The 26,944-nt window shown below is 37.8% G+C and overlaps 1 protein-coding gene across 1 annotated transcript in view; it reads right to left on the minus strand.

Moving 5' to 3' along the window:
- LOC127639498 (von Willebrand factor D and EGF domain-containing protein-like) overlaps positions 1-26,944 on the minus strand; it is a 75,110-nt gene that overhangs the window by 27,683 nt on the left and 20,483 nt on the right. The window contains exons 10-17 of the mRNA XM_052121554.1: positions 22,570-22,846; positions 20,226-20,428; positions 17,554-18,512; positions 11,950-12,086; positions 10,737-10,898; positions 8,793-8,894; positions 5,751-5,865; positions 2,927-3,177 (exon numbers count right to left, since the gene is read on the minus strand). Of these exons, the coding sequence (XP_051977514.1) occupies positions 2,927-3,177; positions 5,751-5,865; positions 8,793-8,894; positions 10,737-10,898; positions 11,950-12,086; positions 17,554-18,512; positions 20,226-20,428; positions 22,570-22,846 (2,206 nt within the window). The remainder of the gene's footprint in view (positions 1-2,926; positions 3,178-5,750; positions 5,866-8,792; positions 8,895-10,736; positions 10,899-11,949; positions 12,087-17,553; positions 18,513-20,225; positions 20,429-22,569; positions 22,847-26,944) is intronic.

Consider the following 26,944-nt stretch of genomic DNA (forward strand, 5'->3'; position numbering starts at 1 on the left):
TAATGCAATGCTTGTCATGTGGAGGGCAATGCCGCGCTTGATGCTGGCGAAGAACGGAACGTTGATGATATTAGACTGTTATTGTTGTCTTTTTGGATGAAAAATAATGCTCAGGCTGAAGGAAGACTATAGATCTGCTTTGATCTTTTGATGCTTAAACCCTATGAAGTCTCTTGGTAGATTTCGGTCATGAACGACTCAAAATGATTCAGTGACTCACTCATAGCACAAAAGATGCTCATTTGTTGCCACCTAGTGACATTTTCAGAAGGGGTCACTGAACTAATCAGTTAATAAAATTTAACAAATTTGTGAAACATAAGCAAGCCTCACCAAAATACGCTTCATTTTGCAGCTAATTCTGCACAATTGTAAACTTGAATAAACTTGAATCACTAAAATAGCTGGAATTGGTGCTTTAACTTATTCTGAAATTGTTTTTATTCATGGACCAGTGATTGTCTGACCTTTTTTGCCCCACATGAGTTTACATCCCTGTAATTTGTTGTGGCATTGCAAGAACAAATCTACAAATGAGAAAATAATAAAAAAATATTTTAACTACCCATTTAGCACTCTTGCCACATGTGACCTAACGCAGCGTAGCCTACCTACAGTATGTGACTTTTTTGCATAGCCGAATTTCAAACAAGTAAACATGCTACTAAGGCGGAGAGAAAACATGGACAAGTTCTTGAAAAGGAAATTATTGTTGATGGTTAGCCTATGTGGGATAGCGGTGTGCTGTATAATTTTTTAGTTGTAAAAAGTGTGCCGTGGCAGAAATGTTTTTGAGAAACACTGATTTAATTGCCAACAAAAGCCTTTATCAGCCAACTAACAAAGGACAATTGCATCTATATGAACTTCTGCAGTTAATCCAGGATGGACTTCAAAAGATATTAATCATTATTCTTGAAGTTCATAAAAACTATATATTTTTTTAAATACTGGACCGTAGCACTTACTTAGTTTACTAATCTTAAACCATGACTTGCACTGCACATAAATAACTAATATTGGCATTATATTCATGCTGTTAGCCAGAGGGGAACTGGTCCCCACAGTGAGTCTGGTTTCTCCCAAGGTTATTTTTCTCCATAAACCAACATTTTATGGAGTTTTGTGTTCCTTGCCACAGTCACCTTCGGCTTGCTCACTGGGTTCTAAATACAATTATTATTTAATTATCTATTTTTTTTATACACAATTTACAATCATATTTAATCAAACTACACAATGACGACAAATATATTAGTTATTTTTTTGGTTAATGCATGATTTTCTGTAAAGCTGCTTTGAAACTATGTGTGTTATAAGCGCTATACAAATAAAAATGTCTTGACTTGACTAATTACTGGCACTCTCTCCTGTACTCTACCAACTCTTTGAAACACAGTCTATAATAAGTGCTAGAAGGCAGGAAGCAGCTGCTTGTTAGCTGTCTAGGCCACAGAGGAGATGGAGAAGACGTTTGTCTTTCTTTGCGCCGGTTTGCTTTTACATGACACTCTAGAGAATCTGAGAAGTTATACTGACTGTATCCAGTGATTAGTTAAGCTGTATTAATATCTATAAAAATACATATTTTAAATACATATTAATATTATAAAAAAACTAGTCCTGCAAACTCTACAAATATCTACAGTAAGGAAGTCTTCCATTATGAAGAAAGTATACTGCGATGCACGTCCTTCATGCAGTAACATCTAAATTATCTGATGTAAATTATCTGGTGTAAATAAACTGAATCAACTTGACTAAATAAAGTTACACAGAAAAAGGTAATTAATAAAGGTATATGCATTTTTAAGTGTACTATGGCAGTATTATGGTACAGTGATGCATCAGATGGTAATACCATGGTACTTTGATTAATGCCATGGTACTGAATGTAATAATTATTTACCATATGAATCATGGTATATTCACGGTACACCTACTTCAAAGAATATATTGGTACATGTCCAAGAAAAATGGAACTATCAAAGTACTTGTCCAAAATCATGGTTTTACCATGGCACATGTTAAAAACAATGTCTAATAAACATGGAACTACCATTATACATGACCATGGCATTCCAATGGCAAATAACAAATAACATGGTCTTCAATGGTATACAGTATGCCAAACACACACACACACACACACACACACACACACACACACACACACACACACACACACACAAAACATGGTATTACCATGGCACATGTCCAAATAGCACAATATTACCATATACATGTAAAAACAAGGTATTACCATAGTACATGTCTAGAAAACCATGGTAAATGCCCAAGCAACATGGTGTTACCATAGTACATGCCCCAAAACACGGAATCACCATGGCACATGTCCAAAACTTGGTATTACCACGGCTCATATCCAAAAAACATGGTCATACCATGATAAATATCCAAATAACTTGGTCTTATCATGGTAAATGTCCAAAAAACATGCTATGATCATAGTACATTTTCAAACACATGGTTTTACCATTGTAAATGTCCCCCCAAAAAAAGGTATTACCAAATGTCCAATGGCTCATGTACAAAAACATGGTATTAACACAGTACATGTCCAGAAAACATTACCTTACCATTGCAAATATCCAAATAATATGGTCCAAACATAGTAAATGTATAAAAAAAACAAGGTATTACCATGGCACATGTTCAGAAAACATGGTCTTACCACAGTAAATATACAAAAACATGGTCTTCCCATAGTACATGTTCAAACACAATTAGTTTGAAAAATATATTATTTGATCCATTATTTTTCCTCAAATAAATTTGCTTTCTTTGGACGAGGGCATGAAATATGAAATAACATGGGCATGAAAGTTTGCTTCATTTGTCACAGAAATGCATTTTTTGGTCTTAAACATAACAATCAGTCAGACATCAATTTCCCGTCTCTCACCTCCACAGTAAATCTTCTCTGAGCGTCACACTCATCAGACACAGTGAATTGGAAGATGTGCGTCTCCTCCGAATACACTTTCCAGATGAGGAGCCCACCTGGGGAAATGGAGGCCCCGGGAGGCCCCGTCTCCATCTGGAAGAGCAGGGCCGAACCCTCGGGGTCTGTAGCGGTGAATTGGTACACAAAGTTCTCCCCTGCAAAGGTCCGCAGGCCACCCTGTGGCGCGTGGAAGGTCGGTGGCCGATTAGCTGCGGAAACGAGAGGGGAATTGCAGAATACCGTAAATGAATTCCAGATTCTGAGAGCTGATCTTCCAAATATCTCCTTTTAGAGTTCAACGAGAGAAAGTCATTCAGGTTTGGAAGAACTATAAGGACAGAATTGGTATTTTTGGGTAAACTGTTCAAACCAAATCTTACCCTGATCCTGATTTTGTTTTGGACATGCTGTTTCAGAAAGCAAAATGAGAAAAGTCTCACTCGGAATGAACAAGAGTTATAAGGATATGGATGTTTTCGCAATATCAGGAATGACGACATTTGCGGAATAAAATTGAATTTATTGCATCGCACGTATTAGTATCTCACGGTGGTTTCTTGTGAAGCTTGACAAATAAAACAACAACATGGAGCTCAGATCCATCTTAAATGACATGCAATTATCTGCAACAAAAACAAAAACTAAAGCAACTCTCATATGGGAATATGAATGGGTTTTTGCAAAATATGTCACTCTATTCAAAATCTCATTCATGGCCAGCATGATGTATATAGGCTTGAGTTTCAAGCTGAGAAATGTTGACTAACAATGAAACTAGGCCATAAATCTCTTCTTTCACCATCCAGCAACACAAATGCACCCAATTTAAAACAAAATACACACACAAAAAGTCTTTGAAAACAGATGCACACAAACTCAATCCAGAATAAAATGACAAGCGTAAACTAAAGTCCAAAAGTCCACATGTGAAAATGATTCTATTTAGCATTTTTCTCATTTATTAAAGCTTGTCTTTTTATGTATAAATCTATATTATCAGCATTGCACTTTAACAGAGATGTGAAACTGATAAATAAACCTTAGAAAACAAAAGATTTTGAAATCCAGATTTTCAATGTGGTCGCACACTTTTGAACCATACTGTTTCTATTCTCCTAGATTAACACACATATGCAAAAAACAACAACAAAACACATACACACTGTGATTAAATGTTTCAAAATTGCATGACGTCTGTTTTTGCAGATTTTACTCAGTTATGCATTAGTTGGCGGCATCTAAATGCTCATTTGCATAATTTAACATTTAAATTTCTCAATTTTATTCTGGTTATCAACTCAGCCATCTAAATTTAATTTATCTGCATGCATGACTGAATAGACATACTCTTCATTTTGCCTAAGACCACTGAAGAAAAACAAGGGAATCAACTGGGAAGGAAGGAAGATAAGTAGGTGTGAGCGGAATTGTTGTACTCTTCCTCAAAGCCGAAATTGGCGGGTCCACAGAGTCTTCAGATAGCATCAGTCGGGCCCTCATTTGCAGCCCTGGCAAACAGAACGATGTTTGCTCTCAGATCTCTCTCTGTACACAGCAGTGTGTGGATAAATGCATGGTGAAGGTATGGGAGTTTGTGCTAAAATACAGCCTGCCACCTCAAATTGGTTTCCCGAAGAACTGACTTGAGTTGTTTTTCGGCATGTGTTTGGCATGTGTGCTATATTTGTGAGGACTAAATTTCTGCAATTTCCCCAGAATTAGTAAAACCTATTAATAATGTCTTGTGTGGACAGTTCAAAAAATAAATATGCTAAAAGGTGCATTCATAAAACTTAAATTTCACTGGATGAGACATATACAAAGTCATTGTAAATTAGTGTCAAAACTTGTGCCTTCATAAGACTTGCAATATGATGCACGAATCGCATGGACACATTTTTTGATACTTTTGGGTATTTTTTAATCAGTTTCAAAGTGAGTCGAAATATGAATTCCTTACATTTATATAGCGCTTTTCTAGGCACTCAAAGCGATTTACATAGTATGAATTGCCATTGAACTGAAAAGACAGATTGCGATATCCATTAAAACATTTCCTTATGTGTTCCAAATAAAAAAGTAATACAGGTTTGGAATGACATGAGGGTAAATTATAACTTCACTTGAATTTTTGGGTGAACTATTCCTTGAGACTAAACTAAAACTGATCCAGAAATGTCCCAAAATGTCTCAAATGTCTCTCCCGAGACAAAAACACTACTAAAAGTCACTAATCAAATATTACACACACGTTACTAATGCCTCTTGGTGTGCTAATAAAACTGAATTCCAAGTTACGTTTTTTTGCAACAATGTAAAATCTGAAAATGTAACATCAGCAAATGAAAATTCACAGTGAGCATATTCATGCTGACTCCATATAATGACTCTATTATGTGCTATAATAAAGTCAGCTCTAACTTTTTAAGTTGAAAACCTTTTACTTCAAACATACTCAAACAGTGCTTGTCTGTTTAATTCCATTTTCACTTACAAATGACAATGAATGACTGTGACAAGGACAACACACAACACACATTTTCCAGTGAAGCACACGTCCATCTGTTGTGAGCTTTAAAGGTGATATTCAGTCATTCTGTCTTTCTAAACAGTCCTTTATGTTAGTTGGCTTTTTGTGTGTGTGTAGATAAGGGTGAATTAATTTGCTTGCACTCTACCTATTTTAAAATTAAAGCCAACACAACAAGTACAGATAATGTGTTCAGTAATTTGTGCTAATACAAACAAAAGCTCAGTTTGCAAACACATAGACTGTGTTTACCTTGATTAATGGACCAGGTGTATTTGGAGGCCGTGGAGTTACACAGGAGACATGGACTGGAAGGGCTTGAGCTTCCCTCGGCAAAACACATCCCATCTATATTACACGTCCCTTCCTAAAAGACAAGAGACACAGAGAGAAAGAGAGAGTGAGAGAGATAGGAGAAAGATAGGGTGAAAAAGCAAGAGAGAAAGTTAGTTTACATTCTTCCATTTGATAGATTTAATTTGACCTTTTGGGGGATTCGAACCAATGACCTTGGCATTGGTAGCTCTACATTTTGAGTTAAAAGAAAGAAAGAAAGAAAGACATTTTTATACATTTTTAGCATTCTCTGGGATTCAAACCTTTTACCTTGGCGTTGTTAGTATCATACTCTATGAGTTGAGCTGTAAGAAAGAAATAAGAAAGAAAGAAAGAAAGAAAGACATTTTTATACATTTTTAGCATTCTCTGGGATTCAAACCTTTTACCTTGGCGTTGTTAGTATCATACTCTATGAGTTGAGCTGTAAGAAAGAAATAAGAAAGAAAGAAAAGAAAGAAAGACATTTTATCAATTTGTGCATTCTCTGGGATTTGAACATTTGACCTTGGCGTTGTTAGTGTCATACTCTATGAGTTGAGCTGTAAGAAAGAAATAAGAAAGAAAGAAAAATATGGAGACATTTTATCAGTTAATTTGTTTCCTGGGGTTCAAACATATGACCTTTCATTTGAAAGAAAGAAAAAATAAGAAACAAATAAACAAAATAGTTTTGTCTGGGATTTGAACCTTTGATCTTGCCTTTGTTAATGTCATGCTCTATGAGTTGAGCTATGAAAAAAATCTAATAAAAAAAAGAAAGAAAAAGACAGACATTTTATCAGTTTTGCTTCCTGGGAATCGAACCCATGACCTCTCTTTAGAAAGAAAGTAAGTAAGTAAGAAAGAAAGAAAGAAAGAAAGAAAGAGTTAAACACAATAGTTTGTATGTTCTATGGGAATCGAGCCCATGACCTTAGTGTTGTTAATGCTATGCTCTACAAATTGAGGCACAAGAAAGAAGGAAAAAAGAAAAGAAAAACAAAATCGTGGATTCACTGATTACTCCATTATCGCGTTCTACTGTTCACCGCTCCAGCGGTATCCACCAGTGTGAATCTGTTTTGCTACAGCTAATAGTTACACTGCAGCTCAAGCAACTTCCCCTGTCAAACCTTTGAGATAAACCTGAGCCGTCTTTGCTATAAATCACCAAAGCATAAAGCCAAACACTGATAGAATCTCTATATTCCAAGTTTCTAATACCCACAGGGACATGTAAGTCACAACGCCTGGAGGACATCCGTGGCACGGCAGAGAAGATAAACAGACACCAAATGTATCCACCCAGATAAATCATCTCTCACAGTGAGATTACAAGCTATGTCGTAGCTAAAAAAAAATCACAGAAAGAGAGCAAAAATGAGGGATTGAAAAGGAGAGAAAGATCAGGAGAGGACATGAGGATGCATTCAGAAAACAAGGTGCTTAGGGAATCACTTACAATGTCGGTCTTTATTCTCAATGTCGTGAATAATATTCACAGATGTCTGTTTTTCCAATGCACACCCCTGTGGCCCATATTAACTGCACCCATCAGTCATATTTCACTGTCATCCTGCCGTTCTGAGAGCAGTTAAGAGACTAAACAACTTTGACAAACTTTCCACCTAGAGTAAATACACTTGTGCATCCTCTGCGACTTATTTTCTGTTGGAAAATCAAGGCCTTTAATGTAGGAAGTTGGTTTGCACACAGCGAATGTAAAATTCAGGATGCTGGACAGATGGACGAATGAATGAATGGAGGCCACAGGGGAAGATGTGACGAACAATCATGATATTTTGTAATGAAGTACCACTAAATAACCTTCATTCAAGAATTTTGCAATGCAACCTAAGCCATACCCACACTAATACCCACACATTTTCAGTGTCGATATGGCCATAGATGTGTGGGTACTGAGTTAAATAAATGTGATTCGGTTAAATGCATTTAAATAATCTAATTTATTATAAATACAATAAAATCAATATATGAATTAAGGTGTATGCGTAAAGGTGTATGCATCTAAAGTCTTCATATATATAAAGGGTTTATAATTTAGATGCTGTTAATACCCCTGATATTCAGTGTTTCATTAGCTATGTTTCCATCAAAGTTGCACATTGAATTTAGGCGAAAAATTCATATATCGCAAAAACAATTGGTGAATAAAGAAGCGTTTTCATCTCATACATACAAGAGAACAAAAATGTTACTTATAGGGAAACTGGCACAAAATTCAATTGAAATTGGACATTGAATCTACTACCACAGTTTAGACAATGGTTGTGATCACAGGCTTTGTGTCCCGCATTTCAGAATAAACAGAGCAACGTTTGAGATGCTCTACGGCGATATTGCCGATATTTTTTGAGTGAATTATGTATTTGCATGGCTTGTTGATGCAAAGTCACATTACTTTTTTCTATACTATATTCCTATACAAATTCTATAGGAATATTCAATAAATGTGTTTCCATAGTAGTTTAAGCACGTCTTCTTCCTGAATACAAAATGTATTCACCTTAAGCGAATGCATGCATTTTTTCATGCGCATATTGAAAACTTCAATCGCATCTGGGTAAATCTATCTTTTATGCAATATCCCAAAATTCACATAAAAATATGTGGGTGGAAATCCAACCATTGTCTTTCCAAACTTCCGAAATACATGTGAGCTAGAACCACATAAGAATGAATACCTTCGAATACTAATGAGCTGTTTTTATTAAAACTGGGTTGTAGAATTACAGGACAAATTATGCATGCATGTGTATTTTGGTAGCTGTTGTTGCCTTATTAAAAGATGATTTGTAATGCTTTTTAATGGCAGGCTTGTGAAGCTAGGACAGCAAATGATTGTGCAACGGGTAATAGAAATTACAGTACCTGAACACCACAACTAAAAGTTTTGAGGGCAGTATTTAGCCTCAACATAGTGACAATTAAATAAAAGTGTTTGAATATTATTACCTTCAGTTTGCAGAGTCCAGAGGGAGTCTCACACAGCTGGCAAATACCATCATAAAGGGTCAAGATCTTCCCTTTGCTGTACTGACGACCATCATTAGTTACCTGCGAGAGAGAGAGAGAGAGAGAGAGAGAGTATAATGCTTCTATAACACTGTAATACTTCAGTGCTTCTTTAGCTGTGATCGTTTGCGTAAATCCAAAAGTGAGGTTAATTTCCAACCTCTCAGTGACGGTTAATCCCAGAAGCCCTTCAGATTAATGCAGACAGGGGAGTTAAGGTGGATTTTGAGATGTATTACCTCACAGATATGTCTTTGCTCTGACCTTCAGTGGAACCCCATGGCTCACTCAACATTTAAATTTATGTTAATGGCACTCCTCTTCACGGGCTATCCTTAGCATCCATTTTATATTAGGTAAACACACTCATGTAGATCAAGGTGCACTCTGGGGCCAACCGACGTGATATACCATATATATTGTACCACAATGAGGTCAAGCTCACAAGACCTTTATAAATTCAATTCGTCCATTAAAAAATCTGAAGGGGTTTTACAAACTTTTTAATGTTTTTGTTAGCCATATAGTTAAATATATGGCCAACATGACTTTCCAGTATCTGCATGGGCTGCACCGTCATAACATAAAAATGATTAAAATTATGGTTTTGCCTTTATGGCTGTCATTCAGTACAGAATATCTCTCCTCCATCTCATGGCTTGATGATTTTGCCATGATATAATATTTTAAAGCACCCTGGCACGCATCATTTAGCTTTGCCTCAAACAGCATGTGTGGGTGGCATAAATTCGTCTGCTTTTTTGCGTAGCCATTGACGTTAAAAACCACAACTGTGAAGGAGACTTCCAGCATGGGCTGCGTAATTACATTTCAGAGTAGATCTCCATTTAAAACTGTGACAAGGTGCTTTAGAGAGCTCAGGTAACATTACGGTGCATCGTTTCTTTGCTGATTTATCTTTCAATCAAACTAAATGGACCAAATATTAAAAACAAACGAAGCAAGTTTGGAAAAGATGGACATGAATTTAATTTTATTAGATGGTGTCATGCCAAATCCTTCCCCCCTTCAGAATCCTACCCTCTTAAGCAATTCCATTTGCTGACAGAACTTATTTTGAACTATATTCGATTAACCAATTAACCAAAAAAAAGCATACCGCTAACAGTTTAGCATTGTAGTGAAGCATATGGCTAACTGATTAACCTGACAGCTAATATATAGCTAACTGATGAGTTTAAGAGATATGCATAAGGTTGCCAACTTTTTGCCACACGAACAGGCTCAGGATGTTTTGCCATCAGACCCAGGAGTAGTCCCCATTGAGCATTTTGCTGCTTGAATACAGGAGACGATGTCTTAAACATGGGATGTTTTGCCTCTAGCGGGACGTCTTAATTTCAGCAAAAATACGGGATGTCTTGGCTAATAAAAGACAGATGGCAAACCATCAGTAACTGATTACTAAGCATCTCGCTAAATTATTAGCCTACTAGCAAAGCTTGTCATTTAAGGATTAGCCTGATTGCTAAGTATATCGCTAACCATTTAGCATGATACAGATCATATCCCTAACCGATTAGCCTGATAGCTAGGGATTACGCTAACTGATAAGTCTGATATTGTTCTTAGGCATACTGTTAACCAGTTAGCTTGATAGTTTAGCATATCACTAACCATATCACTAAGAGTTGAGCCTGATAGCTTAGCAGAACACTAACCGACTAACCTAATGGCTTCAAATATCAACAACTGATTAGCCTGCAAGTACATTTCCAAAACATAGGATGGAGTAATTTCTATTTCATGGATTCGGCATGACAAAAGGCAGTAACATAAATTTGATTCATTCAGGAACTGTAAAAATGGAAGTGGAAAATGTATCATGAACATATCCTGTCACTGAGTTTGACGGACAGGTACCTTAATCTCCCATCTGGCATAGGGCTGTTCATTGGCCATGAAGTCCATCGTGTCGACAGCCATGTTGCCAAGCCGTGGGATGGAGCAGTCTATAGCCCTGGAGCTGAGTAAGGAAGCTTTGGTTCTTCTTTCCTCATCAGGGATCCAAACTCCATTCATGTGCTAAAAAATATATCGAAGAAAATAGATTTTTCTACCTTCAAATAATAGTTTGTTTACATTACATTTACCAAGACATTTTTCAAAATAAATTATTTTGGGGTTTATGAAGGAAAAAGTAAAGTATTGTTTTAATTTTTACCCACATTTATCAGAATGTATGATAAATCTTTAGAATGGGCATATGTACTCCACTTGTATCATATGACATAAAATGCTAAATTATTAAAATCTTCACACTTCATTCTTTAAGGGAAAGACAGAACAATGAATGTAAAACCAATTTCCTCAAATGGGATTACCCCACACTGTAGGCAATATACCCCCTAGGAAAATACAGCAAAAAAGGGGCAATTCGGAAATTTCTGAACTGCAAAATTCAAATGAGATGACAGCATGAAGGGAATATATTAAAATGTACTTTGTGGGAAGTATGGAAATGTATTTTTATTTATTAATTTTTTTGTTATAATAGATTTGAGTTAAGACTGCATTTTAAGACCAGCCCTGATAGAGCAGCATTTTGACGTCTTCAGTGAATCAACACAGTTTGAGCCTAAAACTAAAATAAACACATTTCACCTCAAATTTCGACAGGATCCCTGTGAGCAAAGCTGACTAATCTTCATCAGACAATTACAGCACATTATGTGTTGTTTTGCACAATGTTTACCAGTCATATTTCTTGTTGTTTTCTTTGTATGTGTTATGCACTGTTACGATTACTGTTTTTATTGCTTTCTTTATCTCATCAGATGTCCCAGATATCTCTTTGCTCATTCTTTTAATTAAACATCAATACAGATGGCAGGTAGGTATTAAAAACAACCATGCCAAGATTCACAAGGCATAAATCATAAATCTTTGATGAAATATTAAAGAAGACTGTTGAACGTGATCTTTGCCATTACAACAACAACAAAAATGCATAATAGTTTTAGAAAGAAAGAGACAAACCCTTGTTTTGGTTTCATATCTAAAGGGTACCATTACATTTTGATTGATTCTTAATAATAATAATAATATATTAAATATATTTCTTCAGACTTTTTACCTTTAATCTGATGACGAGACATGCAAGGTCAGGTGAGTCAATGAAGCCCAGCCCAAAAACCCTCACGGTGTCGCAGTCCAACTCACGTATGTCACATAAACCGCTGTTCTCCAGATCAGTGATCTCTATTGGCTGACCTGAGAAAAGAAGAGGAGAATTTTCACAATGTGGTATGGTCACTAATGGCCGTGGCCTATATGAAGGGTGAGGCGTGCAGTGTACAGTCTTTACACTGCTGATTCAAATATCTGCCATTGAAAAGAATGCATATGTCTCGATATCTCCTTAGAAAATCCAAACCACCTGTCCTTTGCTAAAACTGCCAGTGCATAAAGTTTGTGAGATTCAAATGGACAAAAGCACCAGAAGCAGTTTGAAAGGCCTGACGAAAGTAATTTCCAAGTACATTGCTGTAAACAAACAAAATCTTGCTTTAAGCTACCACACATCACTACATATTCAAAGTGGCCAATTCCTTGCCTACCTTTGTCATTAAACAGTGAATAAACACATATTGCAAGCATTACAATATCATTCCAGCAGGGGAATTGCATGTTCTCTGTGACTAGAGCTCTTGAATAATGCAAATGTGTAAATAGGAGCTTGTTTGGGTGTCTCTTAAGCTGTATAAAATGCAACAACATTTAATAGAGTTTCAGTAATCTGTGGAAAAGACTGTATTGTGGCAGCATGCCATGTATTATTGCTCCCATCTTGGCTCATTTCTCGTCAGTATTTTTATAACCAAGGCATAACTTTATTACCGGAGCATAATTTGAGTTGAGATCTCTGCGGAGTGGAAGTCTATTTAGATTACATACCTCATACACAAAACCCAAAATAGATGTACTAAAATGGGATGTTGAGTTAAGTTGAAAGTCTAGTTAAAATCAAAAGTCAACACAAGGAATGAGCGACACTGGAGAAAAAAAAGAGAACCGTCCTTAGAGGAGTGCAATTAAGCACAGACAAATCCTAATGAATCTTAGCCTCATCAAGAACTTTCTCCAGATGGTCTCATTTGTGTGATTTCACACCCAGAGAAAAAAAAATATTCTAAAGTACTATTTACTTAAATAAATTGCACCCTAGATGGCATGTCCACAGACCATCTGATGCATATACCACAAAAATAAAATGAAATATTATTAAATTAAAGTAGTTTTCCTATTCATTTCTACATAACTGTAGGGATTTAATAAAATCCTTTATTAGAGTTCTAAGCCATGAACCAAATCAACCAGCTTCGAGGTGAATCAAATTATATTAAAAACTTTGATTTGAAGCAGACAGGTGATCAAAATTGGACAAAACGTCAAAGGTAAAAGACAGAAGGCTATACTTAATGCCTTTGATGAGGGAATGATCTTCAATCCCATGAAGCATTGCAAATGGTCATATTGAATTAAAAACAAAGAATTAAAAGTTGTTGATTATATGTATGTGGCAGGGCAGAGGGCGGGGCCGGGTCATGATTCTACACACCCGGTCCCTTATCAGGCTAATCAAGCCTCCGAGAGGGATAAAGGCAGACGGCGGAGGGTTGTGCGGGAGAGAGATATAGTTTACGGACATGTCCGTCGTGTGTGTGTTTGTCCTTCAAGTTTCTCATTAAAATATTATTTATATTGAAAGCCGGTTCTCGCCTCCTCCTTTCCATTGACAGCTTTACACTGGTCCCGGAATCCGGGAAGGAGGAGGGATACGCAGTAGTAGAGTTCTCGCCACTACCATCCACGGCCATCTGCCGGGGGATGAGGAGCCCGGCCGCCTGGAAGCGGAGGACGGCCGCCGACCGCGAGGGGAGAAGGGGCTCGCTGCCGACTGCCTGGTGCGGGAGAACCGCTGCCAGGGGCCCCTTCTGTTCCCAGAGAATGTGGCTGGGCGTTCCGTCCGCCAGGGGCTGGAGGACTGCCTCCAATCCGCCCGGAGAGGTGCGGCTGTCATCCGTTGGAGGGAGGAGGAGTGGCCGAGGAACAAGCTACGGCGTATCAGAGAACTGGCGAGTAAGTGTTTTTTTTAATAAATTTTTTAAATATATATATATATATATATATATATATATATATATATATATATATATATATATATATATATATATATATATATATATATATATATATATATATATATATATATATATATATATATCTATCGATAGTGTCATTCATAGGGCGTCATAGGAGTGGCCGGTCGCTAAAGAGCTCTTTTGGTGTGCTTTGTTTGCTGCGATTCTCTGATGTTGAATCTTTATCGTCAGAATCATGGGCAAGGTAGTTCTTCACAAGAATTGTTGCTACACAACTGATTTTAAAATGAAATTAAAATAACATGGACTGCTGGTTTCACTAGAGGCATACCATCGATAACCAACCTCATGGTTATCCTCATGGTAAGTCTATCTTTAAAGCTTTATTGTTAATAATGAATTTGCCTATGGAGAAAATGGATGAGATTTTTACTTCCGGAACCAAGTTGCACTCTATAGTAGCTTTTTTTTTATTTTATTGTTTTTAAAAATATTAATGAAAACTAAATAAGAAAAAATGACTTTTTTTTTCTTGTCAATTAAATTTTCTCTCAAGCCGACTGTCGCTATATTCCGTCAAAACGTGGTCATCTACTTTGATTTGATATATTTCATGCAATGAACTTTTCAATCTTTTTCATAACAAAAAGTTAAACCAAGGATTGCTGTTTGCTTATTTACGGCCTAATGACATGTGACAAAAAACTAGGGCCTTAAAATGAGTCTCAGTCTGACTCCACAGTTTTAACTTCCTAATCACCTCAGGGATCAGCTCAACAGGGCACCGAAGTTATTTTCAGCCTTTCCCATGATTCACCCTGCTCCTGAGCTTGTGAAATGTAGATATGAACCAGACAAGCCTTAAGCACTGACGCAGCGTACACATACACACACTGTCCCTGACCAGCCAGGAAATGAGCGTGAGAGATATTCAGGGATTTTTAATCTCTGCCACAAGGACGAATGCTCTTACTTTATGTTTGAAGAGAAATGATAAATGAGGAACGATTGGAGTACTTGCTGAAGCTAGTCTAAAAATTAGGAAAAGTCAAATCTGAGATGAGTCCTTTAGAGTAAATGTGACGCCTGCCTCATAGCTGAATATCACCACTGAATAAAAGCAATAGTGTGGTTCTTCAGATCATTTTGCTGTAAAATGAAACCCAGATATGCACAGGTATTGAATCCAGTCTGATTGCCTTCTCTATAGACTTGATTTTCCCTTTACCTGCCATTATGGGGAAATGGCAGGTAAAAAGAGGAAAAGATGCAGTAGTGATAAAGTACCATTTCTTTGAGCCTCATTCCTGACACTTTTCATGTTGGCTCTTACCTGCCACAAGACTGCATGGAACGTTTTTACATATTAGTACTTGTGAGTTGGGACACAATTAGTCACATGAGCCAAAAGTGTTATAGAAGCACCACATAATAATGTGGTTGCTTAAGCAATTGCCCTTTTTCTTCTCACATTTGCCTTTTATGACACCATCAGTTAGGTTTAGGTTTAAGGTTTAGGGTAGGGAAGTCAGGTTTGTTGTTTTTAAAGTAAATATAGAATTAACCTTAAAAACCTCATATGTTTGGGAGAACATTTAACTCACTTTTAATGCCACACAATGAACATTTCACACTAGAACTGCCTTGATACATGTAAAGTCTGAACGTTCTGAAAAAACAATATTGTAATTATTATGGGATCAGGCTGGTCATTCTGCTGAAAGAGTAAAAATAGTATGTTAGCATGCTAATCCGAACATAGCCATTCACAAATCATGTTACATTTTTCAGTCAACTGTTACCACATACAGACCAAGAGAAGCCCTGCAAAAATCTATGTTTGACTTGAAGAGGAGCAGAACTAACAGAACTAAATGAAAGCCCCCAGGAGTGATGGGCTTCAGAAGAAAAAAAAAAGAATGGATGGAGATCCCAGATGGAGAACAGGCATCAACCAATGATCAGTCGGGCAATTAAGGAGATTTATCTAGGCGTCCTCCCTGTGCTACCTTGCACGGTTACCATAAATCAGAGCTTGCTCTCAGAGAGGTTGAAAAGCGTCACTCGGTGATAAACAGCCCTCTCTTTCTCTCCTAATCTGCTAGCTAATTTGTGTTAAAACTCCCATTTCGTCACCACTGCAGCCCCAGGGAGCATCCGAAGACCCTTGAGCGATATAGCGGCTTAGCAAAGATTCCATTGCTAATCAGAGAGCAGGCATGGCTGCTTGGCACTGGGCCAGGCGTTAGCATACATGCATAACAATATCTCAATGATATAAAGGCTGGCTGGGAAAGATAATGGCGCTTTGGAGCCTTGCCGCTATTGCCAAAAACAACTTAGATGCTGATGTGACAAATGTGTCCTTTACCACAGTTAAAAAAATGTACATTACACACTTATGGGCCTTTTTATACCCCAAATGCATTTTTGCATCCGTCCAGACGTCTTTGACCATTGCGGTGCATTTCAGTGATTATTCGGTCTCTCGCACAGGATTGCCACATTTTTAGATGCTTTATCAGGTTAAAACGTACTTGGACTTCTTGAAACACATGAAATTACCTAATATTTATATGTGTATTTTTTGTGTTTATAAGACTGTTGTGTTATTAGCTTAGCTACATGCTAACTCAATATGGTATTAAAATCAATCATAGTGCTTTTGTATGATGGATGTAAAAATGTGTTCAGTGTGAACAGCCTCTGATAAGGCAATTGCCTACTGTATGTGGGCAGAGCAGCACACTTGGATTCAGTACCGAGCCACTGGTTTTTCTCGCAGATATACTTGAGAAAGATGGTAATTATTCTTTGAGGAGAGTAAGGACAAGATTTCAAACTAAAGAAAAACAAATTCCAAGCACAGCATAATTCATAGGAGCATTCAATAAACAACACGTTACTATAGATAGATTTGATAAAAAGAGCAGGCAGAGAAAAAGATATTATCTAATGCCACTAAGATGCTCTGGCATCTTGACCACCATCTGGTAATGGCAGCTGTAGTGAACACTCTTGTTCTTGCCAATCTACAGGATTTTAATTACACACATTTGGCCTTAAGTTTAGAAAAAGCTCTGACTCATGGACAACCAACATATCACAATTTCTAACACCAACAGACCTTTAATATCTCAATTATTTCTCCTAGACAACAATAAGGTCAAAAGGACATCAATTTTGCATAATTTCTCCTGAGCAAATAAACAACTCTAATGTCAAAACCATCTCATCTAGATTTTCAGAAGAGATCTAAACAATGTCACATATGTGCTCAAATTTGCCAACATGTGAAATAAAGGCAGATAGTTGTCTGAAATTGACATGTCCATTGAGAAACAAAATAAATATAGACTTTCCACAGGCAATTTAACAAAAACCTCAAAGACCAGTTTGATACACAACCGTGGTCACAACTCAAATCCCAAAACCCCCTGTAGGTATGTCACACAAAATCTGTAGCAGTGCATCTGCTTATCCATGGCTATCCAAAGCCCAGAGCCTTTCTAATGATTAAGGATCCCTCAAGACCATTTTTGAAACCTCAGATTGATGCCACAATGTACACTTACTGATGGTGTGGCTGCAGTCATGAAAACTATAGTCAGGAAAACACTGGCATCCCCACTCTACACACAGCCCATTCCCATTGCAGAAGTTTGGACATCGTAGGGCCTTTGCAATATCCTCTAATGTTGTCAAAATGTCTTGAGAACGTTGAGTCCGGTTCTCCAGCCACTTTCGCTCACATTCGTTCTCCAAGAAGGGCACAAGGGCATCCTCCCAAGTCAAGTCGTCCTTTAGTTGAAGATCCAGAATGCAAAGATCCACAGCTTCTTCCAAGCGCCGACCAAGAAGACTCTTGCATACTGTGCCCACGGTTGAGTTAGCAAGAGCCAACTGGCAGACCTCCAGTGCTTTGGCAGAAGTGAGGCCACTGGGTGTCGGCCAGGATGGGTGGGCAGGAGTGCGTATAGAAGAGCGGTGGTCATCTGGAAAGAAGTAGGCGAGACTTTCCAGGTCAGTCTGGCTTAAGGTCTGGAAGGTGTAAACAGGCAGGAATTCAAGGGTCTGTCTCTTGTGTCTACCACTTGAGGTGGGAAAGGGCACCTTAGATTCATTCAAGCGATGATCGGAAACATTAAATAACGAGTCAATTTTTAGCTCCTCTACAGAAAGCGAAAAGTTCTCTGCCTGAACTTGGGACATCTGAAACTTTGGTTTAACACCACTGAGACTTTTGGAGAACTCTGGAACTTTAGTTGACGCCTCCCGTTTCTGGATGTTGCGAACTGAGCCAGTTTTAGTGGTGTAGTCGGCCGTGGTATCTCTGAAGGGGAACAGGGATGTGTAATCTTTTTCGTTGTGAGACTGGCAGTGGAAAACGGGAGGCGGGTTTAATAGGCCATCAGAGGCATGTGTTGAATGGTGGGACAGGCTATATCCCTTTTGACAAGCACAGAAATTCCACTTTATCTCCTCATCCACGGCAGGTGGCGTGCTGTCAAACAGGCTCTCCCCAGGCGCGATCCTGACATGGAGAAATAAAACAAAAAATATGAATGTCTTAAATCAGCCTTTGAATTAAGCCCTCAAGTGCCACGTCTGGAAAGGATTTAGAGTTCAAAAAAGGTTAGCGCATTAGATTAGAGACTTTCCTTGCTTTTAATTATCATTTGACGTTAAAATGAGCAAATGAAGGTTAAATGGTGAAACAAACTGTAATCTGAAACAGAACTACTCTCCAAGTTTCCTAAATACACCTGCAACTTGTTTGGCATCTTTATGAAGTTTAAAGCTCCGTGTTCACGTGTTATATAGGACTTTCATAACCACCATTACAACTCTTTAGTCCTTCTGAAAATATCAACAGAACAATTAAGTATTGTATAAAGTTGTCCCCAAAAATTATTTGGACACTAAAATTGTGCATCCAAAAGTGAAACTTTTATCATATTTTATTCATCCTCATGTTATTCCAAACCTTAATGACTGTCTTGTCATATATAAAATATAAAAATAGATGTTTTGATGAATATCTTGGTCTGTGTTTTCAAGTAGATAGTGCCTCATTTTAAAGCTTAAAAAATTATTTAAAATTATGGTAAAAGTGTCCATGCGTTTTGTGCATCATATTGTACGTTCATATCATAGATTTTGGTGAGAAACAACCCAAATTTGTAGTAATTTACATTGAAAATCTTGATGTCCGCTGCACGATCATGAGTGATATGAGAGAAGCTTGTTCCCATGGCTTGTGTGTTTATTGTTTATTGCTTAAAACAATGCAAGTTCCTTGAAGTTATATGTAATAATGTATATATGCAACTGCATTAGACGCTTAATATAAAATTTGTAATTAATGCTATCTTTCTTGGTCACACTTTATATTAGATAACTATAACTACTATGTACTAACATTAAAATACATACAATATAATGTATTTACTATGGAACTACATGCTGTTCTGCAAAATTCTCACAAGATTCACATTTGCTGCTACTGAGGTTGAGGTGCAGGTAGGTTTAGGAATAGGGGTATGGTTAGGGTTGGGTTTAGGGTTAGGGTTAGAGTTAAGTTTTAGAGTAAGGGTTGGGTTAGGGTTATTTTTAGTATTAGGGGTAAGGCTAATGTAATTAAATGTAGGTACTTTAAATGTAAGTACAATGCAACAATACAAGTTGAGTACACAATAAGTACATTATTTCAAATGCTTAAGTGCATAGTATTAAAGACACCTAATATAAAGTGGGACCACTTTCTTTAAAATAAATACAAATTGTTTTAATATTTTGTTATCTGGTAAAACTTTACAATAAGATTGTATTCTTTAAAATTAGCTACCTACATTGGTTAACATGAACTAGCAATGTACAATAAACATACAGCACATCTTCATCTTGGATAATGTTACATATAAAATGCATATACCAATACATAAAAAAAAAAGGTTGTACAGGTTATCTTTAGTTAATGTATTATGAACTCATTTGCATATTGCAATAACAATTTTATTTTAAGAAATTAACATTAACCGAGATTTAATAGATATTGTTCATTCTTAGTTCATGCATTAACAGAACCTTATTGTAATGTGTTACCTGTTATCTAATGCAAACGGCCTTCGTGCATACTTAAATCTGGCTTAAGTCTCCAAATACTTGGGCCCAATGTATTTCTACAAGTGAGCATAAGATACAGACTGTGTGGATGAAATAACAGTATGTAATAAATCACTCTCACCTCCAGCTCTGAATAAATTCCACTTGGTCATTGTTGTGGTGGTTTGTGCCTGCCGGGTGATTTAGGTCGTTGTGGCTGTTCCGGTCAAATAATCCACACAGGCCTATGGTGCCATTAAAGTCCTGACTCGGAGCCCTGACGGACAGACTCATTCCCCAGTCATTGACGTCTGCTCGCACAAACGCCCCCGAGGCAAATACAATCTGCAGGGGTTAAACAACCTCAACCTCAGTTCAACCATAGGTGTATCTTAATTTAACACTAAAATTAAATGAACATATTCAAAGTCAGGGCATGCTGAATCTTACACATGTCAAATTAAGGCATGGCACTTCAGGTAAAAAAAGCGGAATATTTTCTTGCATCTTTAGCTATTTAAACTTAATTCAGATAATGCCTAATTTGCAAATTTTTTATATTGTTTATTAAAAAATTGCATTTTACTTAATAGGTGATCTAGACTCCACAGAAAAACTTTGTTTTGTTTTAATGCTATCAACAACTCAACAAAGTATAGTAATTGTCACAATAACTGTCCTTTGTTAAAAGGCTATTTATTTAACAAAATAATTAATACAATATTTAAATTAATTTAAAGCATTTTGCCTTTTTAAAATATAAAATGCAAAGAAATGAACAATTCGAATGAAATTTTATGCAATACATAAAAGTTGGGGTCTGTACCGATTCAGAAATATCCAATATATTGCTTATTATTATTTATTGACCATTTTAATAACTTTTTAATTAATTAGCATATATTACTACTATTTCACTGTCTGTCCATACGTGTATAGGATTTGAACTCAAAACTATGCGTATAGAATGCTGTATATAATCTATCTATTATCACGACTTCAATCATGCACTAAATGCACATAAGACTCCAAAATGAAGAAAAAGTTCTTCAAGTTTCCAAACCAGCTGGATGTGAAGCCTTTATTATCTGTAAACTTAGCCATTCCTACACTTCCTAACTGGAACCATCACAATGCAACAATGATAACATCTGCTGCACTGACAGAACGATGGTCTTTGGAGACCGAGTGCTCTCAAATAATTGGCGGGATAAAAAGCTAATTTTACAAACAGATGAGGGCTGGGTTTTCCGATAACGTTGCAATTTAAGCTTTAACGATCGTCTTAACTCACGTCGCTCATTTGGAGTTCTACTTAGTACTTCGGGAAACCCAGCCAAGATCTGTTTACTTTTCAGAAAAATGGGCAATACAAATTGACAATCTGCCCATTCTGAATTTGAACGGTATACAGTTTTCAGTGAGCACAGCTGAGATTGAGTTACCATTTGAATGAATATATATTTTTCATTATCGAATATAAATTTTACACTATGAGTTGCAATCATTTTGGTTTTGGAACTGAAACACATTGCATCTTATTCACTAAAACTTGCGTACTTGTGTGTGCAGATAAGGTTCTCGTGGAAAATTTCTGGCAGAATTCATCACAGGTGTGTACGCATATGTAAAATTTGTTCTTACCCTTAAAGGTGCTCTCAGTAATTTTTTCCCCATTAAAACGTTTTAAATTTAATTGTAAATTAATTGTAATTTTGAAACATATGTATAAAATCATGAGCACTCACATGAGATGAGGAGTCTAGTCATATCAGTAACCTTATAAAAACTGTTTTATTCTACATGGGGCAGGGGCGTCCTCATGGGGGATGCCATTTTAGAATCACATGACCAGCTGAATACTACTGACTTAATCTCAGTGACCCTCTTGTTATTGGGCACTTTCACTCTTGAATTAAATGAATCATGTCTGATTGTGAATAGTGAATTTCTACAATGGCATCTGAAACTAAAAACTCTTGATTTTGAATAATGCTGCATCCACACCACTAGGTGTCACTGTAAGTTCAAGATGACACGAACAAAATGTTATTGAGTGCACCTTTAAATTAATGTTGATTAATCTGGATTATTCTTTTATCTACAGTACTAAAGTTGCACTTTTCCATGAGCAATAAGCAAGAATTCATTTTGCTTTTCAATCTCTAATTATGCTATAAGTAACAAGCATTTCGGCATAATAAATTTTTCAACATATTTCATGTTTCTAAGGAAACCAGGAGTGTTTGATTTTTGTCTATGTGTTCGTTCGATATTTAGAAAACATTTAAGTGCAAATTTAAATGGATAAATTATGATTTCTGTTCGGGAAAACATTTGCACAATATGTTGTGCAGTAGGTGGTAACATGGTGCAAATAAAGTCTTAATAATTTTTTTATTAAACTGAATTTTTTATTTATTATGTGCACAATAATTTCTTATTATTAGCAATCACAGCATTTTAGACTTTGAATGTAGCCGTACCGTGACTTTTTTTCCTTGGTGCGTCTCATGGATCTTAATCCGATTGGTCGCGGATGGTCCCACGGCCTTGATGGACAAGTCAGGACGTGTTTCCTGCAGCTGCCCATTGCACATGTCAAACGTCACAACCTCATTGCCCTCTCGTGCGGCCACGCCGCAGGTACACGCCACGGTGTAGTGTCGGCTCCCACAATCCCACTGCCTGGTGTGGACCTCGAACACACGGTTTGTGCTCTTATAAAGCAAAAATGTGCCAGTCTGTTGGTTTTCGTAATGCCTGGGTGGAACAAAAATGACACTGTTGTCATAAAATTTCATTTCCAGTGCTGTCAGTTCAACCTATTAATTTGGTACACTTAATTAAATTTAAAACTGACGCAATAAAAAATGCATGCACTATAATTTAGGAGAATATCTTTAATATTGATATATGTGATTAATTTGATGAATTAATAAGTGCATCATTTAATTAATTTCATATATTTAATACATTGAAATGTAATTAAAATAATACATTTAAATGTAATGAATCTTCTGACAGCCCTAGTTATTCTGCTTGTAATGGTGGCATTAACTTTAACCTAACTTTATCCAATCTAAAATGTGCTACACAAAATTTTGCTCCAAAATTGAGTAATTTTATGTTTTATGTTCTGTTTGCTGAGCTTATACAGATTTGGTGATTAAAACTGATGAAACTTAGACACCTCTGTGCTCACTCTTTAAAGATGACCTTTAAAGACTAGACAGTAGCTGAACACAACTCTCAGAGGACTACTTGAACTTAATAGCAAAGTAGAAGAGAGACAGGAGAAGGGAGTCTATTTAAAAGGAACTGTTATATAAAAAGTGAGGGAGAGAGAAAAAGAGGTGGAAATTTCATGTGAGCTATTTACCCATTACAAATTCCATCCATCAAGCACACATCATTGACTTTGATGGTGATTGTGTCACTTTGCGGTTATGGCTCTGTACGTTGGCATAGCTATAAACACACATAGCACAATACAGCAGTGTCCTCTCAGTATAGTGAACGTTTAGAGCCATATCTTTTGTCCATATGGGCCATGTGTACCTCTCAACTGGATAAATGTATGGCACGGGGCCGGCGTTTGTCAAGGACATTTTCCACTAATGAGGACAGATCCTGTATGCTTAACTAAAGATGCCTTCTTCTGAGCCAAATTCAAAGAGTACCGAGTTCTCAGACTGATGAATGCGTACCATGAAAACCTGAAATCCTAAGTGACCTTCACGTCTCTGCCTCATTACCTCAAAATTTACAATTTGAGCTACTGTCATGTTAAAGTCAAACAACTTATGTCAAAATAATTATAATCACAGGCAGTTCACAATTCACAAATTTGCACAGTGTATAGTAAATGTAAAATAAGGAGCAAGATAAATACAATTTATTTTAATTTATAATTTATATTTTACTTTTAATTCATTTAACACTATTAAACTAATTAAAAAATATATATATATAATTTTTATATATTAAATAACATATATATATTGTTTTATATTATTTTATTAAGAAATATATATGTCATTCCTATTTTAATATATATTTACAATTTTATTGATATTGATTATGATATTAACTATACAAAAATAATTAGAATGTTTTATATATATATATATATATATATATATATATATATATATATATATATATATATATATATATAAGCAATATCACACAAGCAAGAGTGCGATATGGCCCTATATCAGCACTGCTGTGATTCGGCCGCAGTAGTGCTGATTTAGGGCCATATAGCACGATTGCGAGTGTGATATTGCTTTTATACAACAGTTCAATGAACAAGTAAATTTTTACAAATTAGGAAAAACTGAGTACAGTCATAAAAACGCATTTGAGCATAAACTACATTATTACGTAGTGGATCAGAATCTGCTGTTTCTGGTTCAAACCAAATGATGCCTCCAAGCCTCCGTTAGTAATTAAAAAATGTCACTTCAGTAATTGTATAACGGCTTGTGCTGTTTCGAACAAGTTATTGGATAAACAAGGATATGTGTGTGTGTGTGTGTGCGTGTGTGTGTGTGAGAGAGAGAGAGAGAGAGTGTGCAATCACCTGTTGCCACACCCAAGTAGAGATGCTGTCAGCTTTCTGAAGATCAGCTTTCTCAGTGGAAAAATAACGTCCAAGCAGGTTATTTCTCCCTATTTCAAGGTAGCTGGTGTGCAAGAGTCGATCACTATAGAAACTGCAATGTCCTCCGCTATTTTAAACAGCACCCATTGTGTAATTAATCAGTCTGTTGTGTCTCTCAGCTCTGATGAGCCGTAATACTGAAGTTGTTCGTTTAAAGCCATTTAAAGCTATTTCCTAGCTTTAGTAGTGTAATAGTAATAGAAGCAGTCACGGAGTGCTGTTGTATGTAAACGACTGATGCAGATTGACTTCACGTCACCTAACTGGCTTATATTTCACACAAAAATTATCTTTTTCCACCACTTGCTGGCGAACATATATGACATAATGTCAAAAAAATTAAAATGACAAACATAGCTCTTAACAGATTTGCACTGCTCTTACACTTTAGTTTATAACGGCATGAACACAAGTGGAGTGACACACACAGAGTGAAGCGTTGGAGTGCTGATATTGAATCGAGGACCGGAACTAACTGTTGTATATATATAAATATATATATATATACATATTACTACTAGATATTTTTATATATTTAATTGTAATTTTAAAATCAAATATACTTGATATATATTTCTTATTTTAGTATGTAATATGTGTTATTCCTTTAAAAAAATATATTATATATTTTATCTGTATATGTATTTTGAACCCTAGTAGTTAAGGTTAAATATGTATCTGTGGCAGCGGGGGCGTGGTCAAGCGCCCGTCCGGGAGAGAAAAGCGGTAAGGGCGCTCACACCTGAGCTAAATGATGACTAACACCTGTCTCTGATTGCAGTAACATGAGGAGAGCGGCATAAAAAGGGCAGGAGCGACGGAGCACGAGAGGAAAAAAAGAAGCAAAGATTGTCTCTGCATACCCTTTAAAGAAAAGATTAAAAGACTTACCCTTTAAGTTGACGCTGGTTTCCTTGCATTGTTTTACATTGGTGCAGAAACCCGGGACCATTTTTTTTTTTTATGATGGAACAAGGTCGCCCCATAGAGTCCTCCCAGCTGGCGGAAATCCTCCAGTCCCTCGCTAATCTCCATCAAGGCCACCAACAATCCCTGCTTGAGCTCCGGCAGGATCAAGATCGGCGGTTCTTCGAGATCATGCGGGCTCAGGCAGAGGACCGACTCGCTATCCGGAGCCTCCTCAGCCAGGAGGCTGCGTCAGCCCCAGCCACGACCCCGGACACCCACGCTACGCTGCCCCCGCCCATGTTACAGAAGATGGGGGTGGCAGATGATCCTGAGGCCTTCCTCGACCTGTTTGAGAGGACGGCTGAAATCTGGGGCTGGCCGCCCGAACAGTGGGCAGCCCGTCTAATTCCTCTCCTGTCCGGGGAAGCACAGCTCGCGGCACAATAACTGCCAGCGACGAACCTCCTGGCTTACTCTGACCTGAAGAGGGCCATTCTGCAGCGGGTTGGTCGGAGCCCGGAAGAGAATCGCCAGCTCTTCCGGAGCATGAAGCTGGAGAAGTCCGACCGCCCGTTTGCGTTTGTTCAACGGCTCCGGGACGCTTGTCGGCGGTGGCTGCTCGCGGGGGACCGCGACGTCGAGGGAGTCATCGATCAGGTGGTACTGGAGCAATTTACGCAAAGACTGCCCAGGAGAACGGCGGAATGGGTCCAGTGCCACCGCCCGGCGTCGCTGGAGGCAGCTGTTCAGCTCGCGGAGGACCACCTGGCGGCGATGACGAGGGCAGATGAGCCCTCCCCCCCTCTCTCTCTCTCCCCTTCCCCTGTGTCTTCCCCTGTTTCCCCCCCCCTGTTCCCTCTCGCTCTGCTCTCTCCCCAGGGCCCGTTCCTGCCCCCCGCAGGCGTGGAGGATTCATCAGGCCAACTTCCCGGCCGTGGGAGAACCCGCCTAACCCTTCCCCGTCCTTCAGCCGCTCTCCTCCTCAGGTGGTGGCGCCCGCCAGCACGGGTGCGGCCGTGGCGCCTGGGCCGGTCTGTTGGAGGTGCGGAGACCCGGACCACTTCCGGGATCAGTGTCCGCTGATGGAGGTGGGGACGGTGGTGCGGGTCTCCGATGTCCCGCAGGCTGCCCCTGGTCGGGCTGGAGCGTACCGGGTCCCGGTAAGGATCCAGGGGGGTACATACCAAGCATTGATGGATACCGGCTGTAATCAGACCACCATCCACCAACGCTTGGTTCAACCCGGGCTTTGGGCACAGCTAAACGGGTGAGGGTGAGGTGTG

The sequence above is a fragment of the Xyrauchen texanus genome, chromosome 48 (assembly GCF_025860055.1).
Source record: "Xyrauchen texanus isolate HMW12.3.18 chromosome 48, RBS_HiC_50CHRs, whole genome shotgun sequence".
Taxonomy (NCBI): domain Eukaryota; kingdom Metazoa; phylum Chordata; class Actinopteri; order Cypriniformes; family Catostomidae; genus Xyrauchen; species Xyrauchen texanus.